At 41.9% G+C, this 23,877-nt stretch overlaps 2 protein-coding genes and 1 long non-coding RNA gene across 10 annotated transcripts in view; 2 read left to right on the top strand and 1 right to left on the bottom strand.

Moving 5' to 3' along the window:
- LOC310744908 (uncharacterized protein) overlaps window positions 1-23,877 on the top strand; it is a 263,309-nt gene that overhangs the window by 174,580 nt on the left and 64,852 nt on the right. The window lies entirely within an intron of this gene.
- ARRDC3 (arrestin domain containing 3) lies at window positions 1,624-23,252 on the bottom strand. 5 transcript variants are annotated; one of them, XM_083577063.1, is made up of 9 exons: window positions 23,229-23,252; window positions 17,761-17,865; window positions 11,908-11,989; window positions 9,549-9,696; window positions 6,985-7,087; window positions 6,367-6,623; window positions 6,100-6,262; window positions 5,282-5,436; window positions 1,624-3,839 (listed from the first exon to the last, which is right to left on the bottom strand). In XM_083577063.1, exons 6-9 carry the CDS (start codon window positions 6,574-6,576, stop codon window positions 3,783-3,785), a joined length of 585 nt encoding a protein of 194 aa, XP_083433189.1. In that variant the 5' UTR covers window positions 6,577-6,623; window positions 6,985-7,087; window positions 9,549-9,696; window positions 11,908-11,989; window positions 17,761-17,865; window positions 23,229-23,252; the 3' UTR covers window positions 1,624-3,782. The 5 variants fall into 5 exon arrangements, 4 of the variants coding, with proteins under 4 accessions (XP_083433189.1, XP_083433186.1, XP_083433187.1 ...); XR_014539814.1 differs by lacking the exons at window positions 17,761-17,865; window positions 23,229-23,252 and adding an exon at window positions 16,950-17,507 and having other exon boundaries at window positions 5,282-5,471; XM_083577060.1 differs by lacking the exons at window positions 17,761-17,865; window positions 23,229-23,252 and adding an exon at window positions 16,950-17,622.
- LOC310745061 overlaps window positions 19,941-23,877 on the top strand; it is a 133,706-nt gene continuing 129,769 nt past the window's right edge. For 2 of the 4 annotated variants that reach the window (XR_014539881.1, XR_014539882.1), the window contains exon 1: window positions 19,942-20,270. This is a non-coding gene — a long non-coding RNA (uncharacterized lncRNA). Of the gene's footprint in view, window positions 20,271-21,907; window positions 22,075-23,877 lie in introns of all 4 variants that reach the window. The other 2 variants (XR_014539879.1, XR_014539880.1) reach the window with 2 other exon arrangements.

Below are 23,877 nucleotides of genomic sequence, written 5' to 3' on the forward strand. Positions count from 1 at the left end.
GCAGGCTTTTTTTAGTATAAACAAGACTCCATTTTTGCACTTACACACACACAACAAAGGTTCCAGTTTCAAAAAAGGATGGTGTGTGTGTGTGTGTCCTGATCTCTCCAACACCTAATTGTTCTTCGAGAGGAGGGGAGGAAAAAGGAAAACTGGAACATTCCAGGATCAAATCAGAAACCAGGAGGGCTTCTGTAATTCCGGGACTGTCCTTGGAAATTAGGGATACTTGGAAGCTATGACCTAGGAGTTCCAAAATATAAAGTTGGCTTTTGTTGTCCCAGGTAGGCCTGCATCAGGGAGCAACAATGGAGACAGGAGAAGCAGCAGGGAGTGATAGGGAGTGTTGGTGGGTGTGTAAGTGTAACTTTCTGCTAGTTATTAGAGCATTTCATTCTCCTAGTATTTTAAAAGATGCTCATTACTCTGCAAATTAATTTTATATGCCCCACAGAGATCACTAGTTTGGCAACTGTCACGTTTATAAAATAAGTATGGGAATTTGTGCTGTCCCCTTGCAACCATGTTAGAAACATATACCAAATTTTCTTGTGAGATCTTTTTAATTTTTAAATGAAACCCAAAAGTTGAAGAAATCATGTGCAATCATTGCATAAACTTAGAATCACAGAATCAGAGCTGGAAGGGACCTCAAGGGTCATTTAGTCCAAGCCCCTGCAATGCAGGAATCTTTTTGGCCAACATGGGGCTCAAACCCATGAACCTGAGATTAAAAGTCTCATACTCTACCGAGTTATCCTTTACTTCAGTAAATAGTTTTGCTACGATCTTCAGTGAGGGAGGAAGTTGCTCCATTTGCCTTAGCACACCCTCCCCACCCCCTACAGCATGGGTGCAATTACCACACACGGAGGGTTTGTTATAGGGCACAAGGGAGACTCCTCCCAGTCTGTGTACATAAACATAGTATCAGACCATTATGGGAAATGGCCTGTACATGCCTTCTACAGTCTAGGCCATCTCTCCACACCAACAATTCATTCCTGTTCCACGATGGCTTAACTGAGGTTGTGCACACACCTACCATTCATAGTCTGGTGTGATGCCTATTCACTTGAATGTATGGGTGGATGAATGAATGGACACAGGGTTATCGAATACCCTACGGTGAACATTGTGCATGCAATTGCTGCACCTGCAGTGGTCTTCATCAAACACATGCAAGTATGACAAACAATTGCTTTTTGTTTCTCCATATAAAATCGCTAAATTAAAAGCTGCTGGTGTGTTGTGTTTTTTTTTAAAAAAGGTTTATTATCCACAAGGAAGAGCAATAGGAAAAATTAAGTTCTTTTCCACATATTGTTGTCTTGAAACAAGAGTCTACAAGGACATATTCAGCACCAAACAAAAAGAAAAAGAAAAGAAAAAGAAAAAATATATATAATACAAACAGCCATTGAATATAATCTATAAAGCAAACATTAAATATTGCACTTGTTTTTCTAACATTTTGGATTTTATTTCCCCCCAATTTTTTTAAAAAAAATTGGGGAGATTTTGAAGACTGGACTACAGCTCAGAACCTCATATTTTACAATGTCCAGAAATTGACCAATATCTTATGAAATCAAAATAACAGTAATGCCACATGTGTTGGGGTTTTTTTTTTTTTTTGTAAAAACAATTTTTATTTAATAGTGTTCACAACTTTAAACCTGATCACAAAATTAATGTGATGCAATGCCAATTACTACAATATTGGTCAATCCTGCTTCATATGGAAATTTCCATCATACTGTGATAAATGTAATGCTATGCATAACAGCAATTGTTCCCTAGTTGGTTGAAACAGCAAAGGAAAAAGGAAGAAGAAAACCACCAAATGCCCTTTTATGTCACTATCCCATCAAAAATATTCTCAAAATTGTGTGTAGAAGAGGGACATTCACAAAATTGCTTAGCACGATTGTTAAAAAAAGTTCCATCACTCAGTTTCCTTATTACCCAGTATATGAAGTTTGCTTGCTGAAGGCCAAACTCTTTTAAGTGAATCACTTAAAACGTGACTCATTTTATACTGGGGTTTTTTTTTCACCCTGTTATTGTTCAAACATGAATTGTTGTCCATGTTTTCTGAAAGGCCACTTATGGAAAAGCCTGTCCTGTTTGTTATGCTATGAAGCTTCAACAATGGTTATAAGGCATGGAGCCTTAATGCAGGAGCCACACTACTGTAAATCTCAACATCAGGAAGGCTGCTTTTGGTAAAAATAATAATAATCAGTCGTGAGTTTGTTCCTGAAGAGGACAGTTGTGTGTCAAAGTATATCTTTAATGCTGAAATACTAGCATTTGTGTCAAGAGCCTCTCACACCCATCATCCACCAGTTTATTCTTTGTAATCTGCGCTGAACATCACTCTGAATTATGCAGTCAAAGCAATTCTAGTTACTAATTTTACTAGTATAATTCTTCACTCTTGGAGAGAGTGGCAGTCCTTGGGAAATCTTTTCCAAAAGGATCCCCTTTCTATCCTTTAAAATACACTGTTCATTTGAGAAAAGACTCCCTCCCATCCCAACTAAAAGTTCAGTACAAATATTTTACACAAGTTTGTGGTCATGGGATAACTACGTATAAAAATAAATTCATTTTCCCCATCCCATCTCACTGGTCGATAAACTCCTATGTGAAGCACGGTATGAATTCTACACAACTTTTCTCCAGTAACTCTTGGCTGACAAATTTTGGATGCTAACTTATGTGGCTCATCCTAAAAAAAAAACACCGTAACTTGACCAAGCCCTTCTTCATCATGCCTCATGTTTTGGAAAGATAATAAGAAATGAGGATGAGCTCCTTTGTGTATGTCCCTTTTCCAAGTCCCCCTTTCCAAACCAAACAAAAAAGTAACGAAAACAGGAAGAAAAAAAAATCAACAGTGCAACATAAAACACAAATAGCATTTCAACGTTTTGGCAAGTGATGAGTTCACCTGAGATTAAGTGATTTTTAGGCAGTCTGTAACAAAATTCTTCTTTGCGGTAATAGTAGAAAGGCAACAAATTCTTAAAAGGAATCAAGAAGGTATACAATCTTGACGAAGACTCCTATTGGTTTTCTTCGGTTATTTCCCCCCCGCATATCTGTTGCTTATCTACTACAGTAGGCTGCAAAACATACAGCAAGGATTGGCTTGAAGGCATTGATGTTTATAATAAATCCACAGCAGGATCCAAGCTGAAGAAGTGATACATGGATCAGTCTTATTAGGACAATTCTGAGCATGTGCATATGCAGGAAAAGTCCAGACTATATTGTTTGTTTTTCTAAATAAAAAAAGTCAGTGCATTTGTCATCGTAAAGTTTTCAAAGCTTTCTTTTGCTCCTTGTTGTGCGGACCACAAACAAGTTAAGAAGGGGGTAACAACAGTCTAACATAAATGAGAAAAAGCTGTAGTGACACCGAACCGCACAACATAAGCATTGAGCATGTGCAAATTTTCAAATCAAAAGAGGATGTCGTCCCTCTTGCAACACGGTGAGTGTTTTGACACATGAGTGTAGGCTATTAAGGCTGCTCTTAGTATGTGCCAGTATACAACAGGGAGGAAAAGCTCAGATCTTCAAGCATGATGAGCAGTCCTATGATGTTTGCTGTAGGCTTCAAAAGCATAATCACAGGTTGTTTCAGTATTTCACCTTTTCTTTTATGCAAGAACTTCCTTTTAATGTGTTGTCTCCGTAGGACAGCTTTATCCGCAACACGGCGAAAATACATCTCAGACCCAAGTCAACTCTTCTTATGAGGCATTCCTTCAGCGCGAGGGGCAGGATGGCCTGTCATCTGAGGGCTGATCTGGGTTTGGATCAATCTGAGCAAAGGAGAGAAAAAAAGTTAATGCTTTGCTGTTGCTTTTCAAAACAAAAACAGCAACACCGCCTTTCTAGAACAAAGGAGCCTTAATCATGAAAAATGCTAAAAATGATAATTTTATTTGAAAACATTTAGAATTTCCATGCTATTTTGCACATTTATTTTGGTTTGGCATCCATTTTTAGAGAGCACTATGTTGTTTTCAGTTAATGCATCTTTCTCATTTACAATGTATGAAATAGCCTGGAAGGCTGTTCAGAAGAGGAATGAGAAAACAAGTTGTCAACTCAAGTGTCTTATTTTATCAGGAGCCTTCTTACTGGCAATCATTGAATATGCCAATCCAGAGAACTTCAAGCCACAGAATGCTATATGGGAGTCCACCATAACTAAAACAGATGCACACCACTCTGTGCTCACTTACAGCCACACACAGCTATAATTGACATGACTGCTAATGTTGCAATCCTATCCACACTTTCCACACTGAACACAGTGCCAGTGCTGAATAGCACAGTCATCCTTCAGTTGAGGAAAACATTTAAAGCAGTTAATTACAAAATCAACTTGGTAGCTTGTATTTAAAGCAACATAATTTTATTGATTTTAAAAAGAGGAATGAATCGGCTGAAGTGTAGGTACATTTCATGTATCTGTTTTTGTATGTAACACATTGGTTCACATATATTTTTACTGGATGAGCAAGTTGTAACAAACAATGAACTGGGCAGAGGTGGAAACTGAAGTAGTTTTTTAAAAAACTGTACACATCATCATATGCTGCTACATAAATGGTCAAGTCCTTAAACAAGCATTACTTTTCTATTATTATGACAGAGTCCTACTAATTAAAATCACAACAGCTGAGTCTTGAGCAGGGGTTGGCAAACTAAGGTTCGCGGGCTGGATCAGGCCCAATTGTCTTCAGGATCCGGCCTGCGTCTGTGGATTGGTGCGGGGATTCTGTTTGTTTGGGCTGCGCCATTCCCCCCCCCCCCCGCACCATTCTATCCCCCCCCACACACTGCGGTGGCACCTCCTCCCTAGAGGAGGAAGGGGGCTGGGCTGAGCTGGCTGAGTGCCACTTTAAGCAGCCCCTCTCTGGAGCCAGCCCTTTCGTGCTGCTCATCTTCCCTCCTCCGCCGCCCTGGTGCTCCTGTGGGCCAGAGAGCGGAGCAGACAAGCTCACTCTTCCTACCCATGAGAAGTAGCAGCAGCAGCAGCCTCTGGGAAGGTTAAGCACAGCAGCTGGGGCTGGGGAGGAGGACTACTTGCCCCCTCGCCTCTTCAGACATAAGCAATTGCCTAGTCAGAGTAAGACCACCTAGGATGAAGTATAGATTGCATGATCTTGGGGGATATTCTAGGAAGAATAGCACATGCAAAAATAGTCTTATTTTAAAATGGAATGCAGATTTCGCTGTGTACTTGTAACCTTACCTCAGAATAGAGTGGAGGAGGCAGAAATCGGAACTCCTGGATATAGGCGAATAATGGTCCTTGAAGTGCTCTTTCAAAGTCATCGCAAGCAGCTACAGGTGCTAGGCTGGACTGTCTCTGCTCTTCTGTGACCACTTCTGCATAGCTAGGAGGTGCTGAAGGCAAAAGTACACGCAGTTCGAACAATGTTCTTATGCATGTCAAGATATATAACATGACAAATATATTAAACTTTAGTTATTGTGATTTGCACAAGGTAGATATAAGAAAGGCTCAACAGCTGGTCTGTTTGCTCTAATTTTATTGGACAGTTTTGGTAAACTTATGACTGAATGCTAAAGCAGGTTTACCATCACGCACAGGAAACTACATGCATGCTCAAACTGTTTTTGTGCAATCTTAGAGGAGGAAGCTAGCGAGACATTGTCACCTCTTGAATGTTAGGTGAGAAATACCAAGAAGTGATAACATAATTCAAGGAATTAAGCTTTTATCTACAAGAAGCCTTGGAGACTACAGATCAAGAAGGCCAAAAAAAGAAACAGTGTTGATATCTTTCATATCTGTTGATTGTAAGCCTCTTCTAAATTAGTACAATTCAACAGACGTTATAGTAGCTCAGCCCTAAAAAAATTTTTCCAGGGGAGAACAGGCCTGAGTTTCCTGCTGTCAGAATGATACCATGGTGATTCCTAGCAGATAATTCCACCAGCGTGCAACAGGATTATCAAAGTTTGTATTAATAAGATACTAAGAGAATAAAGTGCTCATGTAAGAATACACCAACGAACAATATAGAATCTATGTGGTCAAATTACCTTCTGGTCTTTCAGGCAGTGTCAGACCAAGCCAATTCATGTTCATGCTACACTGGCTGCTCACACTTGAAGTTCGGCTGCCAAACGGGTGTAAAGGGATAGTACCAATGACAAGTGGTAAATTAAGAAATAAGTCCATTGCACCTGGAATATCCACGTATACCTAGAAGATAAGCAACACAAATTTATGAAAAGCTGAAACTATACATCCACCATGAATATCTGTATTAGAGCACTGAATATCTAAAGGTTACATTATGTTCCTACCATTAGAGAATATTCCACGCGGATTATACTGCAATCAAGGATAGAGGGAGAGACGGGTGGAATTTTTAACTGCTTGCCATTCCAGGTTTCTGTCTTCCCCGACGACAGGGATTCCCCACGCAAGTTGGCAACAAGCTGCTTTACTTCCTTCATTTTCCCTTTCGCATAGAATGCCTGTGTTTGATAAATGGCAGCTTTTGGCACCACCATCCGGGAGGAACAGTTCTCAATCTCTGCGAAGATCTGAATTGATTCACCTTCAATGAAACAGAGAACAGATACATTAGATGAAAGGAAGACAACTCAACTTAAAATTCAAACATTACAGCTGGTAATACTATTCTTGCTTAGTGTAGCAATGCTAAGAACATTCAACAGTTCAATGGGAAGAGTTCTAGGATCAACCACAACAAGATTATGGGAGCATGTACAACCTCCATCCCATTCAAATAAATGGAAAAACAAACTGGTTGCAAATGATCTGAATTACACCCCTAGACAGTAAAGATGCAAAACTAATATATGCATCAGTTGGTAGGACATTCTGTTTTGCTGAATCCAGGAAGCCCACTCAGAAAGCCACATACACCCATTTCAAAAAGAACTAATGTTACATACCTGGGGTATAGCCCTTCCTTTCGATTTTGGCACTTAAGGATATTGGGCCTGAGGTACAAAACCAGCAACAGAGAGTCTTTTCTTTTGTGCCTGCTTGGGGTGACTGAAAGAAAAACAGAATGAAGATATTAAACATTTACATTTTTAGCTCAGTGGAAATAATACAGCTCTGTATATTCGCAGGGTTGCTTCTAGACAGCAGCTTTTCAGCAGATATGAAACAGAGAATACCCTATTAAAGTGGTATCTGTTATCATGAGGGTTTGAACATATAGTTGCAGTTTTTGCACAAAGGTTGCTGTTCCCTCCCATGCTGATTTTGCTAGTGCATCTGGACGAGCAATGATCAACACAATTTTGGGCAGAATTGACACCTGTCTGGCTATCATGTCAATGTGCCTGTTATCATTACAACTGCAGAAGAAAGCTAATGTCTGGAAGTGTCCAAATGTCACAGAACAATGATTCCTTGTCTCCCTTACCCATTACATGAGCAAACTAAGTGTGTGGGTAAAGTAGGCGAGCTTCCATTAAATCTGCTTCCAACATTGTTGGAAATGGGTTCATAGGAAAATACAAAAAAGAAAAAACACCTATCCATTTTCTCACTCCTTAAATCAGTATATTTGCACTTAAGACTAAGTGTACTAGGTAAGCTTAATGGTAGAGTATGTAATATACATTAAAAGGCTTAATGCCAGATATATTCAAGTAGGACTGGGGAAAAAAGTCTGTCTGAAACCTTGGTTGGGGGGCTGCAGTCCATAGACCAGTGAGTGGCCCTTCAGATGATTTTCAACTACAACTCCCATCATCCCTGATTGTTGGGTCATGCTGGCTGGGGCTGATGGGGCTGGAGTTCGACAATATCTGGAGGTTCCCCACCCCCAGTATAGACAATACTTGGACTAATGTACTGCTTTGGTATACGGCAGCTTCATAGGTTTCTACATTAATCCTGATGAATATAATAGGGATGATCGTAACCATGCTTATTTGGACACTGGTTTAAGTGAGATTTGCTGCCAAGTAAATATACTTCAGAGTGCAATCTAAATATGAAAAAAATGCCACAGACTGCATCTTAAAGCCAGATCCACAATGTAATTATGCTCTCAAGTTCTTGTTCTTAAACCTCAAGTTTAGGCCCAGAGGTAAGCACCAGGTCTTTTGCACTGTTTCGTTCTCCCCCACCTCACCTTTTAAAATACATATTTTTAGAAACAACTTTGAAGACAGGGTGGCTGAGTACACTGCAAAGTGCAGTGATGATAAGATTCCCCCAGCCCCTTGACATCTTAATATGCCCAGAGGCACTCTACGCATTTATGTTATGGGCATGTGCCCCAAGTATTTTAAGTATCCATCAACACATATGCTAAGGCTCAAAGTCTAAACAAACTTAAAGCCAGATTTTATGCACACCTGGAAATAAGCTTCACTTAACTCAGTTAATTGAGACTTCCTTCCACTCAAACATGCATGCAGGCATGCTAAATGGTTTTAATGCTTACCAAATATCTAGAAATGATCTTACTGTATGAAATGAAGCTTACTTTCAAATAAGTAAATTTTGGTTCATGGTCTTAGAATATAAGCCAGATAGACATTCTAAGTATATGTGTTTAGAATGACCATTTTTTTTAACCTATTGTAATAAGCCCAAATTGACTGAAGCCATATACCCGAATTCCAAAAGCTTTCCCAATTTCAGTATGAATTTCTTCCAGGTATGCATGCCTTAAGTCTGAAATTCTCAGAACATTAATAGTGTTGCCATCTGAACATTTATTGCATGAAGTGATGTCTCACATCACCCTTTATTTCGGACACCAACATTCATTTCTTAACAGGAAGGTACACAAAGGTAATTATATTCTTGTTCCCCCACCCCATATGAAAACAATTCCTTGTCCAAACCCACAAAAATCTATAGAAATATTCATGTTGATTTTGGTGGGTTTTAGATACAGTCCTATGTCCTCCCAGATAAAATGACTTTTCAGCCATAAGCAAAAAGAACCCTGTTTCAATGGACTTTTCTTTACGTGTTCCATTTTCACATATTTAATTAAAATCCAGGAGATAATAAAATAGTTCAGGTCAGATTGAAATAATCTTATTAAAATGTCAAAACATTTATCAAAATAAGATTTTATGATAACATACAGAAGTATGATCATTTCTCCCCATTTGATAGGTAAATTATCAGTAGTAGAATAATGAATAATGCACGGCAGTACAATTGGTTTGGTTTTTTTTACATTGCTTGATCAAGCTGCAACATTCTCAAGCTGAAGTTTCTTGCAGAAATACAACTGTTCCATATAGCAGTTAATTTTTATTAGAACAGTTAAAATACATTACTTTAAAAACAAGCAGCTTAAAAATACTTGATTAAATTATTATAACAATGTTACCACTTACTGGGTCATTATAGTCTTATACTTTAAAGTATTTCACTGTACTTAACAATTATTGTTACACGTTTTGATATTTCATGGACCATGTGTTGCTGTTTTTTATGCCAAAAACAAAGAATGAGTAATTCTGTCAATTCTTACCAGTAATGAAGGAGTGTTGATATCTATATGTTCAAAGACTGTAAATTCCTTCTTTAATTTTACTGGTAGAAGCCAAGGCCTGTGCAATTCTGCTTTCACCCAATAGCGCACACTGCCATGTCTGCCTTCAAATGAGGTAGCAAGTGGTCTGTTCAGGACACAAAGGTCAAAGCTGAATGAGTCTTTATTTCTGTTGTTGTCTAGCTTAAGTATACAGTGGGTAATAATAAGTTGTACTGTACTGTTAATGCATCATAGTATGTAATTAAGGATAATTTGTAGGATTTTGATGTTCAATTAGTTTGGGAGAAATATCTCTGTAGTTAAGATTAATTGCTGAGCAGATATACAGAATACAACCATATTTGTACAGAAATTGCACTGTAGAATGCTACAAGGAAACATTAATCCAACCCACAACCCAGTTAAGCTGAAGTACTTGGATAAACACAACTTACTCCAGTTGAATTGGAGCATGACAAATTTAAATCCAAGTGTTCCACCTTAACCTCATTTGGGACCAGGTGATGTTTCTTTATTCTCATAAGGAATCACTTTTTAAATTTAGGGAGTAGGTTATACAGGCAGTAGCTAAATGAGGCCAACAAACTGCTTTGAAATAGTTGACTTCCAGAAAGACCCAAACCTCTACTGTATTAAAGTCAGTAAGTATTTCAGTTCATATATGTTTTTCAAGGTCAGAGTCAATGAATGTAGGAGATGCTCCTTCAGTTCCTGTAGTGCTTGGCTGTTTCTTAATAGTTACAGGTATGTTCTCAGGCATGAGAAGATACGAAATTATTTTATTTAACCACTTTATGCTTGTATTTGAAAAGCTGTTTTTCAGAACTTCCAGGGGAAAAACAGCATCCATCTGTATACTCTGAAACTTTAATGGAGGCATACAGGAAATCTGTTAGAGCCAGAATGACATCATTAAATTTCTTGGTATTAAGAATGCACCTAGAATAGCAGAATTAAAATGATAAAATTATACATTATTTTCAGCTAATATACTCTTATCTATGCTACTAAGAAACAGGCTCATTAAAAAACAATCACAACTATTAGAGTTGATGGCTTTGGTGTCTCATCATTATTGTCATGCCAGTTCTGCGACCTACAATGAGGTCAGCTAACCTTTTCTCATCTAAGTTTGCAGGGTACATTTCTACAGGTTGCCCTGCGCAAGTAGTTCTGTCTGAGAATTTCCTACAGATCCTTTTCCCCTTATAAGTTTCATCAATTAACACATTTATTGCCTTGTACATTAATTATACTCCAAAAACTTACTTTTTAAAAGTAGCCTTCAGACTGGAGTAACTAAATTTTGTCACATTGCATCTTTGGAAAGGAACCCCATAGGATACTGAGAACCTGCAAATGCCACATAGGCTAGAAAACTGCAGACACTCAAAAGAAGGCTCTGCGTGAGCTTTCAATATGCAACACGAAAGCAGTGACTGCATCGTTTTGCTGCAAGGCTTGCAAACATGGTTATTATTCCAATTTCCTTTATGAAAATTCCTTCTCTCAGCCTTCCATCCTTCCTGGTTTCCTCCAGTCACTTTCTATGTATATCTATCTATAATCTCATAATGTTTAAGCCACTGATGTGCATATATATCACTCCCCTCCTCCTCTCTTCTAGTATTTAACTCATAATCTTACAATGTATTTTCAGACCTTCCTCCTAATTTCCTATTTTTAAAACACTTTAATGCTACTAATTCCTTTGTCATTGCCTTCCTTTGACCTATATCTCCCTATTCCTCTAGTTCTAGCTTTCTTTATATAATCACTATCTTACAAACGCCACTGCCTTCATTGAACATTGAAGGCAAGCCACTGCCTTCATTGAACATTTCCTCAACACTCATATTTTATCCTGCTTTGTTCTGATTTATGTCTTCCTGGCTGTTATGTTTCAACATGTTCAACTGAAACAACAAGCTATACAGTTCTGTACACCCTTAATTTGACGTGGAAGTCATGCCAGCAGCTCTAAAAGGACTAGTGATCAGTCGTTTATCCCATTTGTAGCAAACCAACTAGGTCATGAGCTGAGCAAATAGAGTATCTTGGGTGGGGAACAGGATTTAAAAGGGGATTACTGACCAAAGGGCAATAGTTGGTCCAGTTTTTCCCCATTATTTTCCTATTAGGAATTAAAGCAGTCTCTTAATAGTTGATCAGGACAATGCCCTTGCAGCATTTTCTAGTGCAATCTCCATGACCATTGAAAAGGGTTTTTTCTTCCCTCTGCCCCATCTCAACCTATGAGTTTTAGGACTATTGATTTGTTGCCAGTATGCTCTTTGCCAGTCTTTGACACAACCCAAGTAGCGCATATACTTACGTCTGTGGAAGCTCAAAGCTGAATGCATATTCGTGCCGTCCTGAATGAATGATGTGGAGGCCTTCTTCAGAATTGTCATCATCTAGGAGGGAAAAACCCAATATGCTATTCCACCTGTAAATATTGTACACACATCTTAATATATTATACAGGATTTGCACAGAGAGGAATCAGTGTAAGCATTATTAGTGGGGAGGGGCAAAACTGAAAACATCACCCTCAGTTTTGTTGTTCCATTGACCTGAATAGCTTTCTATTACAGTAACTGGTCTGTGATTAATTCCCAATATGAATTTTAGTTTCAAATTGTTATATTAATAACAATTCTTTGAATATATTTAAATTCAGCAGCTACTTTTATTTCAGCAATATTCATCCCTGCTAACTTTTCTTATATTATCTTCCCGTGTGTCTGAATTCAGGCTGCAAGCTCCTTGCAGGTTAAGGTTGTATTTAATCACCAATGTGCCTGCTACATTTTTTATTGCTTACTGATGAATGCTTAACAGCAATATTAAAAATAATACTGATTTAATACCAAGTACTGTATTTAGCTTATTGTCCGGTCAAAGTCAATATAATTATTTCCAAATAAGGCATTTTGAGAATAAGGGTTTTTACTGAAACCCATTCGAACATAAAACTTTCTTCGTCCTTTTAAGGACACCTTGAAAGTGTCAGAAATTGACATCGACAATACCACACATTAATCGGAAATATCTCAAAAGCTGCTTTTGGACTGAATCTAGCTGAGGAGAAGAAGTACAGAGGCAGGAGAAGGCAATGTTCGTTTTAAAGGTGACCTTCCTTGCCCTTCGAATTCCTGGATACCTTAAATATCAAGGAAGGCTCGGTTGAAATTCCCACAAAACTAGAAAAAGGGCTGCATATCTCTCAAGACGTGGAGAGGGAAATTCGGGTTAAGACTATATCGTTAAGGTTTGTGGCAATATATGAAAAGGGTGATCAAGCACCGAATCTAAAGGTGCAAATCAGTTAGCCATGCCTTCTGACTGGTGCCCTTGAAATTCATAGGGGGGGGGGGAGCAGCACAAAAGTCATTGCATGACAAAGGACAGCTTGCTTGCCTGCCCACACCCTCCAGGCTCAAAAGATTATTATACCGAGAGAACCGTAAAGGAACTAAGAATGCCATTACGTACAGGCAAAACGCACTAAATGTACTAAATCTAAATGCAAGTTTAAACTCCCTGGCGTCTTCAGAATGTAGAAACAGTGGGTCATTATAATTGTGTGTTTTTCCTGAAAGAAAAGCTTTCGTGTGATTCGTGTTAGCGTACGTGGTTTTTAAATATATATATATCTGTTAATTTTTTTCCACTGGGGTTTTTGTTTTTAGAATCTTCCCCCTTTTCCTTCTTTCCTCCCCCCTTTCTGCCAGCTCAGCAGTTTCCCTTCAGCCTCAGCAAGAAGAGCAGCAGCAGCCGAGCTGTGGTAAACAAGTGCTGAGCTGTCAATCACAGACTAGACTCAAGCAGGAGAGGACCGGCCTAAACCGGTGCGAGCAGAGTCCCAGCCAGCCAGCCGCTCATATGCATACAGTATACATTGCGCTTCCCGAGCCAGCCTATTTGCTCAGCGGCTCCGCACCCCTCAACCGAACTTGCTTCGTTGTAGGCGTCATGGAAGGGGGAGGGGGGAGGGAGGGAGAGGGAGAGAAGAACAGCCGCTTCTTTCCCTTCTTCGGCTTCCGGTCCCCGATGCTTGGCATGGCATGGCGTGGCTCAGCAATGCCCTTTCCGGGTAACCGGGGGAAACGTGACAAAAGGCAGCGGCCGCCTCGCCGCAATTAAAGCAAAATGCAAAAGATGGGGGGGGGGCGAGAGAGAGAAAACGGGGTTCGCTTCTGCAAAGCTGCATCCAGGGAACTGTTAGGTCTGCTAAACGCAAAGGCTGCAGTTAAGCGGGACGTGGGGATCCAAGGCGCCCCCCCCCTGCAAATATACCTTTGCCTGAAATAAAGGAAAGCTGCTTGCCTTGCCCTGTAATTTGGGGGGGGGGAAGAATGATTATCTTTAGAATAAGGAATCCGTCTCCCATTTTAGGTCCGCAGCCTTTCTGGGTGACACGGGTGCTAACCCGGGCACCTGCACATTCAGGGTAGAACTGGCAGAACACGTGCTTTGCATAGACACGGTTGCACACGTTCAATTGCTGGGGAAGGCTGCTGCCCGCCAGTGCCTGCGATACCGAGCTAAGTGGACCAACGATCTAGCTCCTCTGTAAGGGGCATCTTTATGTTACTGTGTTTCTTGGGGGGGAATCCCGGTTCTGCGCGGTTTAAGGCTGCACCCAGCCAACATTATATTTCTCCAGCAGATATATGCATGTAGGGTGTAGAGATTGATTGCCAATTCCCGCAGGCTTCCAATGGCTGCATTTAGAGGCCCAACCCCAACTGGCATGGCATTTGAGCAAGGCTTGATGTTGATGTCGTAACTTGTTACACACACACACACACGAAATATTCGGCCATGTTCACTGGGTTTGACCTCGCTAATGCTGATTTGTGGACAAGAGTGGACTTTGGTTGTACGTGACGGCGCGCACATCCACATCCCGACGCTGATGGAATCCACATGTTCAAGACCCCCCCCCCCCATTTCCAAGCATCCGCGGCTAAGACGTGGCAACAAGGAGCCTTGGAGATAGGTCGGCCCGCAATCCGATGCGCCCTTTTATGCACCTTTTATGCCTAGGAAAGATCCCGCTAAAGAATCCGGGGGCGGGCCCCCCATTGTTTTAATGGGTCTGAACTTAACTGCGGGGGGGGGGGAGAGAGAGAAGGCTTCAGTATGCAACTTTCACCAACACACAAAATGCACTAGAGAAGCCCGGGGCCCGCCTCGCGAGGTGCAACAGCAGCAGGTGCGAGCGAGCAAAGGCGCCCCTTACAACAACTGGCCCTTGCAGTGCAGGGCGCGTGTATGCACTTCCACACGTGCCGGCCACCTAAGTCAAGCGCTCCTGGGCCGCACACAAATCAGCTGCGGCGGGACAAAGGGGAGCCCGTAGCGGACGACAACCCGCGACCGAGAAGACGAGGCACCCGAAAGCCCGTCCGCGCAGCCGCCCGCCTCGCAAGACACTGGCGAGATCCGGAAACGAGAGCCCCGCCTCCTCTCGCCGCTCCTCCCTCCCCCCGCCCTCTCGGGCTCACCCGCCTCCCAATCAAGACCAGGCATTACCTTAGCAACAGGCTAACAAACCCCGGCGGGCCAATGACGGTGCGGGTGCTGGGCGGGGCTTCCTTCCGCGAGCACGCTAGGCTGAGCAGGGTTTCTGCCTTCCGCGGCTAAGTCATTGAAACTCCCTCGGCCAGCTTGCCTTGGTGCTGGCGCGAGAGGAGAGGGCAGAGGGCGCGGGGCTCACCAGCCAAGCAGGCCACTCGCTGCCTTTGGCGGCACGGGGGAGAAGGATGAACGTGCTCAGCCAAGGTTCTCCCCCTAGGTTCAGATACTCGAAAGCTTAGGTTTCTGCCATTATAAAGACACACAAGCACACACACGGGTGGTTGGGGTCCTAGGACGCAGCCACGGCATTAACAGGTGCAAGCTCAGTTTTGCTTTCTGGAAAAAGGCACTGAAAAGAGTCTCTTATTTCACTTGCAGCCCATCTTAAAAAGCTGCATTGGTTATTTGTGCATGCGTGGCTTGGATGCTTTTGCCCCTTTTGCATATCTGTTACTGAGCAGCAGCATTTTAAGATTCACAGTGCCGGGGGTAGGCTATGCACTTTTGCACACCAGCTGTATTAAAGGGTATGCAGTCTTAAGATTGCATAAAATTCTTCCACTTCCCTGATTAATACGTTTCACCCGCCCATCCTTTGCAAGCAATGCAATATATAATGTGCAACTTCCTAGTGCATTAAAAAACAAAAGCACGACACTCGATCTGAGCCTTCTACAAAATTCTCGTGTCCGCAGCAAATCATCTGCATATATATGTGTGTGTATATATATACATATAAGAGAAAGCGCAAGGAAAAATTACATAACCAGTTTTAACATTTTCTTGTGCTAGGAATTAAGTCATCGCCACCACCTGACGCGTAGAACCAATCTGCTGTGAGGAGAAGGAGCACCCCCTCCCTTCTCTTCAGTACTGGTCCCAAACAGGATTGAACCGCTTCTAACAAAGGGTGGAAACTTCAGAAAAACAACCTTAGAGTCTCCTATACTTGCACACTGATGCCATTTGGAACAATAGATTAACAATGCGAAGACCAATTAACCCCTCGACGAGGTTGATCCTCCTTTTCCAAATCAATGTGGCTCTCAAATTGTAGAATTCTTCGCAATGACACAGCCCATGGGATGGACTGCAGAAGTCCCCAACTTCGAAATGATGCCCTAATTCAATAATGGATTCGCCTACATGAGGGTTCTCCACCCACCCCCAACATAGCTTTTACATATGGCTCGTTGGCAGAAGCGTTCTAAAAGAACAAGGCTGATTTCCCAACTTTTCCGAGCTTAAGGGAAAGGGAACGTGGACCTACACGTGGGGTGCTGAAAGCAAGTGTCAAAATAAACCGCAGGGAACCCTTTCTCTTGCTAACAATTCTCCATCCTGAAGGCGACATCACTTGCCAGCTCGAAACCCCGAACTGGTGGCATTAGCAAAACAATTTGTTGGGGATCATTTAGGTTTCGGTAGGTTGATGCAAAATCCCCCAGCCCACATTCAATTTCTTTTTAATTATGAAGTGGATAGGGTCTCTTAAAGAGCAGGCTAGAGTTGGAGAAAAGTCTTATCTGGAGCCACTTTATAGATGCACCGAGATCTTGGGGGGGGGGGTCACCCTATTTGCTTCCTTACACATTCTATGGCTTTAAATAGCTATGCATCTGACGCGGTGCTCCTAAACACTTACAGGAGAGCAAGTTCCATTGCATTCGATGGGGTTTACTTCTGAGTAAGCGTGCTGCAGTGATCAAAAGAAATTTGCCTTCCGATAGAACCCCCCCCCCAAACAACCCGTCATTTTAGAGTAATCAGTTAAAAATTCAGACTTACCTCTTTCGTGTCCAATTAAGATATCTTTATGGTTAAAATATTCTACTTCTTCAGTGTAATTCTGTGTGTAGGCTGTGTTGGATCCAGCATTTCTAGATTCAGTCCAGCGTACTTTTGCATGTCCTCTTGCATGGATTTTAAGCGATTTGGCTCTAATTTCCCCAGTCACTTCTAAATTCACCCTTCCTGAGACTGTATCCCCGCTAGAATAGACGGGGACGTTGCTGTCATTAAGACAGTCAAAGCTTATTGTCAAACTCTTCACCTTCCCCAGCACCATGTTGAGTTTTTTGTTTTTCAATATAACAAAAGTCTATAAAAATATACTGTAAGAAAAAAGGAGGGGGAAGAGAGAAAAAAGTCAAGATCTCATATAAAAATGCGATCTCCGCCTGACACACTGATCAGCTCCTCTGCCCTGCGAAAAAGGCTGCGGGCAGGATCAGCGTGTTCCCTACGAGCACTTCATCGGGGTTGCTTAAAAAGTAGGCAAGGCGAGACGCCGCGCACAGCTGCTCTCCGGCTCTGTGGTCTCCTTACAAAGACAGGCGACTGGTCGCTGCCTGCTCGCTTTAAGGAGCTTTGTGAAAAACAACCCCAGCGCGCAGGCGCGGCGCTTCTCCCCTTATACAGTAGGTGTAACAGAGGCAGAGCGGCGCGCTCGGCTGCGTGCAAGGCAGCCGCCTTCCCTTTCGCGTGCAATGAAAGCTGCCTTTGCAGCGAGAGCAGCGGTTTACGGCCGTCAGAAGAGGAATGCATTGCTTTCCTAGGCTGTGGAAGCAAGAAATGGTCAGAGGAGAAGGGGGCTTACCGGTTAGAGCTCCTCCAAACAGCCGAGCCCAGCTTAGAAACCTCTTAGCGTTTCATGCTAGGTAGTGATGGGGGCAGCTGTCTTGCAATGGCTCTGCAGGGCAACCTGCATTACAAAGAAGCGAAATTATTGTTTAAAAAAAATACCACGGCATACCAGGAATAACACTAAATGGGAGCAGGGACGGAATTAGCATCTTTTCAGAGGGAGGCAGAAATCTCCGCAGTTGGGGAGGTTGGTCTGCTTTGCTTTGCATTTAGTTCTAGATTTTTTGAAAAAGAAGATACGCTTGGAAATCTATGCTAAGGGCCTGGACATCTAAAATTTACTTGCAAAAATTAGCAGGTTTCCTGTATGAAGACAGCATTCTTAAAAGCCCCCGAGGTGGTTTTCTTATTGAGACCTATGCTATTAAAGCCCAGTAGTCTGTGATTTGCATTGCTGTTGTTAGAATTTATCTGCCTTGTGCCATCTTTTTTTAAAAAATGCTGTATTGGCTACAGGTCAATTGATTTGATACAATTTTATTAATTTGTTTGACAAACATATGCTGCATGAAAAACAAGGGTGGATTCACTTTGGTTGGTTTCTGTTATATGCATCTGCTCAGAAACAAGCCCTCTTGAGTTAAATGAGATTTAATTCCTGGCAAGTGTGTACAGGATCACAGCCTTCAAACCATTAATGGGATAATAGAGCACTGCTTTCACTCACAATCCTACTTGTCATTGGCCTCTTCAGGTATTTTGCAAGCAAAGCTTTTAGTCAAAAGGTACAAGTACATGGTTTTTGGTGTAATCACAGAATGTATATAAGCTATTCAAAAGTTCTAGCATTTTGTTCACAAATTATTTGCTTCTTGTTGCACTTCTAAGGGCCAGATGAACTCATCATTTCCTGAGTTTATAAATATAGTTCACATATTTTATTTTGAGCATATGCATTTCTGCTGAAACTTCTCGTCTCAGAATTGCAGCTCAGATTGCAGCATGGCTTTGAGCTGAACTCAGCATTTCATGAGGAAGTTACTCACAAGTAACCAAGTACATACTTTAGAGCTGCAGTTCTAAGCATACATGCCAGGAAGCAAGTTTCACTGAACTCTCGGTAGTGCTCATTGCTGAGTACACATGCTTATGAATAGACTGCAAAAGTTTAGGACTTCAGTTACATAGAAGTACCGGTATTTGGTCAAAAAGTCATTCTTGTTTTCGCTTGGTTGACACCTGGTGGAATTCCAGTGCTCTCGAGTGATTCTGTTTGTGTTTCCGTGCCACCTTGTGGTGAATGTGCTGAATGAACTGCAATCTATAGACACATTTCATTGGAATGGGTAGACCTTGCGTGCCCGTAGCATGTGCCAAATTTTATGTTATGTGCCCAGAAAAGTATACATATGGGTTTTTTAAATGGATGTCCTAGAAATGCATATATTTAATACTATTTCACCATATAATACTTCTCAGTACTTCAGACCTTTTCTCTACTTTAATAGGCTTTCAGCTGTATTGCCTTCTTTTCTTTTTCTTTTTCTTTTTCATGCTTCCAAATAATACAAATGGATTTTAATGGATTTTAATATTGTATTGAATTACTATGTCTATACCCAGAGCCCTTTGCTTTCGTGATCCTATTGGAAACAGGCAGAAGGCCTTCTTGGTAGTGGCGCCCTCCCTGTGGAATGCCCTCCCTTCAGATGTCAAGGAGATAAAGAATTACACAACTTTTAGAAGAGGAATGAAGGCAGCCCTGTATTGGGAGGTTTTTAATGCTTGATTTAAAAAAAATATTTTTAGATATGCTGTAAATCGCCCATAATGGCTGGGAAAACCTAGCCAGATCGGTAGGGTATAAATAAAAAAATAATAGTTGTTGTTATTGGAAATTCCATTGCTGTATAATAATGCTGGGAAAGAGTATTATGCAGCCAGGGAGCACTAACTAGATGACTTTGATCTGCTATGGCTTCTCTGGAAAGGAAACGAGCTACAGTTCTGTGTTACCTACTTAGAAGCAAGCCCCATTTAATTAAATGGGAGTTAACGCTCAGGTAAGTGTGCATATGGTTGCAGCCTTAGTCTTGAAATAAACAATTCTGATAGCTAGACAGAGGCTGGGTGTGGAGCCTAAAACTAATTCAGAGGCAGAGACAGGGAGGACAAAAGCAGTAACCTACCCTGTGAAGTGAAAATAAAATGAAGGAAAGCAAAACAAAATTGGAGGGGGGGGGAGGAATAACAACAGAAGCAACCCCATTTTCTGGTCGCTTTGCAAACCTAGAAACTGTTAGTATTTGTAATGCAATTTCAATGGAAATGTATTTCACATTGAATAAATGATGTTGTGGAAAGAAGGTGGCAGTTGGAAACAGGCAGTTGACAGTTGTGAGTTGCTTGGTTATTCAGTTCCACCTTGACTATGAAGGTGAGAGGGTGTGGGGACTTCATGCAAATGCTGTCTGGAGCAGTTTGTAAATAATACTACTTGTTCAAATGTTGCCAGCCCGACAAGTAAGATTTATTTTCAACTATTTGTATAAGGCATACATTTTTATAAAAAATCACAAATAGCTAACAGAAACAAGCCTTGTTTATATGTTGGTGATGTGAGTATTAAAGGGAATATTCATTTGATATTTCTTGTTACATCATAGGTTGCCTATATTATCATCATAGTCCTTATATTAATGTATATTCTACCTTTTTTCCAGCCCGGAACTCAAGGTGGCTAACAGATAAAAATACAAAACCAAAGATAAAACAGAAAAGAGAATCATTAAAAAGTAACTAGACACTAACAGAATTAAAATGATATAAAATGATCAATTAAAAACCAGGATAATAACAAGAAAAACATCACAACGCCAGCCCTTTCCTTAAAAACAGTCAGTTCCTAAAGGCCTGTTGAAATGGAATGGCCCTCACCTGGATATGATTCAGCCTACAAAACTGTATTTTAAATAGTACTGTACATCTGTACAAAACATTTTTTTTTTGTTATTTGTGTTAGCTACAAATGTAATCCAAGGTGCATGTGGAAACATCACATCTCTGCTCTTGGGCTTCAGATCAGACCAGTTCACCTTCCTCAAGTTGGTGAGGTCTTGCTTAACAATCTTGATTCATTTCTCTGCCTATTTCTTTCTGCTCTTTACAGCAAAATCAACAGATAGTGAATGATGTCAGCTGGTCTTAGCTGGTGGTGCCAATATGTTTGCTATGATTCAGTTAAATACATGACAGAGTTGCTAAGCCTTTAAAAGTTAAGTAGAAATGGAAACTTCAGAAGGTGTGGGTTCTGCCCCTGCTGTAACTAGGTTAGAGAGGAGTGGTTAAGAGATCAAGCTGTGAGCCAGGAAGTGCCTAACTCAAATTTCACCTATGCTACAAGCTTGCTCTGAGGTTGCCTTGGGTAAACCACTTTCTTCGAGTCTCACCTGCCCCAATCTGTTTTGAACATGGCAACAGTAAACTTAAAATTTCTATATTTAGTCATCCAAACATCTTTTTCAATCTTTCTGACCATATTATAGGTTAAATATTGCTTAAAAGTTATCATTAACAAGTTCTGGCAGCTGTGTGGGTCACCTTAGTCGTACGAATGTGACTTCATAGAAAATACACATTACCCAATAAATTGTTCATTTGAACTTTTTTGTGTAGAAGGGGAATGAAAAAGCAGCATGCATTGCACACCTGCCCTCTTAAGTTGTAATAGTATATCTATGTACCGGTACTTCTTATAAATTGTCTTTCAGGGGGGATTTAAAAACATTTCTATTTGCCCAGGCATTTAATGGCTGACAACCCTGAAATCACTAACTGAGATAATGTTTTTAACTGTTCTTTGAATGCTAAGAACATCAAAAGAGGCTGCTGGATGAGGCCAACGGCCCATCTAGTCCAACATCCTCTTTTCACAGTGGCCAGTCAGATGCCTATGGGAACTTTTAATCAGGACCGGAGGAGCACAAGAGCACTCCACCTTACTGCAGTGTCCAGTATCTGTTATTCAGAAGCATACTACTTCTACTCTGTTTAATCCTCTTTTAAAACCATCCTGGTTGGTGGCCATCACTGCTTCCTGTGCGTTTGACTATGTACTGCATGAATAAGTACTTAAAAAAAATATCTGTCCTGAAACTCAGCAGCTTCATTGGATGTCAATACATGTTATGAACTTCCAGGCCTTTTCCCCCCAGCCGAAACTCAGCTCTCAGATGAGCAGCACAGGGCTGAGCTTGCTGCCTCAACTCAAAACGGGTGTGGAGCAGAGAAGAACTCTGTGCGCCATTTTGAGCAAGCGCCAGGGCACGTAAGCATTTTTAAAGCTTCTATTCCATTCTTTCTTAACTGTTGGGCACTCATGAGAGAGGCAAAGGGCGTTTCCCAGGAGTATAGCTTCTCTGGGAGCCGAACTCGCACCAGAAAAACTGGGAACCGTGCTATTGAGCTCTGTGGCCTCATCCTCCCAACCTTTACTTGAAGAAACTGAAGTAACACCAAACTGAAGTCACACACACACACACACTTTGTGGAAAGTCCAAAGTTCTCAGGGGGGCAGTTCTGGCACTTTTTTCTCTACCTCACCCTACTGCCACTGCACCCTGGGCATAAGCTTTTCTGTCTATGAGACCCCTGCCTTCAGCGGCTTCAGTTTACTCCCCACTCAATTGCATCTGCCACCCCGGCCTTAAATTTCCCCTCCCCTCAATCCTGGGCACTTTCACCCTTCCTACATACACCTCCTCCCTGAGATTAAGCCTCACCTGCCACGTTTCAAACTGCCTTCCCTTCAGACACAACAGTACTCTATAGAGACCTCACCATTGTCTAAACCGATTGACAGGGCCTCAAATCCCTTTCACACAGCCCTCCCTGAACATGCTGGCCTGGGGGATTTTCCTGGCCCCAGTTGCATGCTCTGCCCCTTCCATCTACAGACCTTCCTATGGACCCTTCATTTGCAAAGGAGGAGAACTCCATTTTATGGCTGAATACAGTTGTATTCGCGATGGGGTGAGCTCCTGTTGCTTGGTCCCTGCTCCTCCCAACCTAGCAGTTTGAAAGCAGGTCAAAGTGCAAGTCGATAAATAGATACCGCTCCTGCAGGAAGGTAAACGGCGTTTCCGTGCGCTGCTCTGGTTCGCCAGAAGCGGCTTAGTCATGCTGGCCACATGACCTGGAAGCTGTACGCCGGCTCCCTCAGTCAATAAAGCGAGATGAGTGCCGCAACCCCAGAGTCGGTCACGACTGGACCTAATGGTCAGGGGTCCCTTTACCTTTACCTAGCAGGAGGCAGAAGCATGCACCACCCAAGCCCCTGCCCCCTGACTTCCCCCACTCACCCCCATACCTATCATCTCTCTGTCCCTTTCTTCCCTGCGTGCAGATGCTTGCGTGTGTGCGTGCGTGCGCACACACACTTCCTGGAGATCATATCTGCAGACAGGTCCTATGGATACTTACTCAGGGCCCAGTGTCTCTACCTGGACAGTTCAGGCAAGCAGAGTGAGGTGGGGATGCAGCCTGGAGAGGTGAAGTCACAAAGCTTTGCCCACTGACATCAGGGTCAGCCTGCCTGGCCTTGGAGACACTGAAGTCATAAAGCCTGTCCCACTGACTAGCCCCTTTCTGCCTGGATACCACAGCTAGCTCAGGAAGGAAACCAGCCTGGTCTCATAGACGGTCACTCAGGGAGCTCACAATGCCTTACCCACTGACATCATGGACAGCTCAGGGAGAAGCCTTTCTAGTCTTGTGCTGATTTGCAAAGCCCTGCACAAGTTGGGCCCAAAACATGATTCCGTATGATCTCAGAAAATTGTTTCTGCATTACTGCACAGTGTGTCCATTTGTAAACATATGTAGGTAGGTGGTTCCAGCAATAGGGAGTGAATCCATTCCACACCAGTTCAATTATTTCATTGGGTGTATAACAAGATCACAGTCACCTTCTTTTTTGACCTGGGACATACAGAGGGAAAGGCATGGATAACCTGTTCAAGGGAAGTGTTTTCAAAGTAACTACACACACCCTAGTGGACAGCAGGAGCTAGAGTCGATCTAGATCGAAAACAGCATGTTGATGATAAGCATGAAGTGTCCAGATGGAGAA

Source organism: Podarcis filfolensis (assembly GCF_964270895.1).
Source record: "Podarcis filfolensis genome assembly, chromosome: 11".
Taxonomy (NCBI): domain Eukaryota; kingdom Metazoa; phylum Chordata; class Lepidosauria; order Squamata; family Lacertidae; genus Podarcis; species Podarcis filfolensis.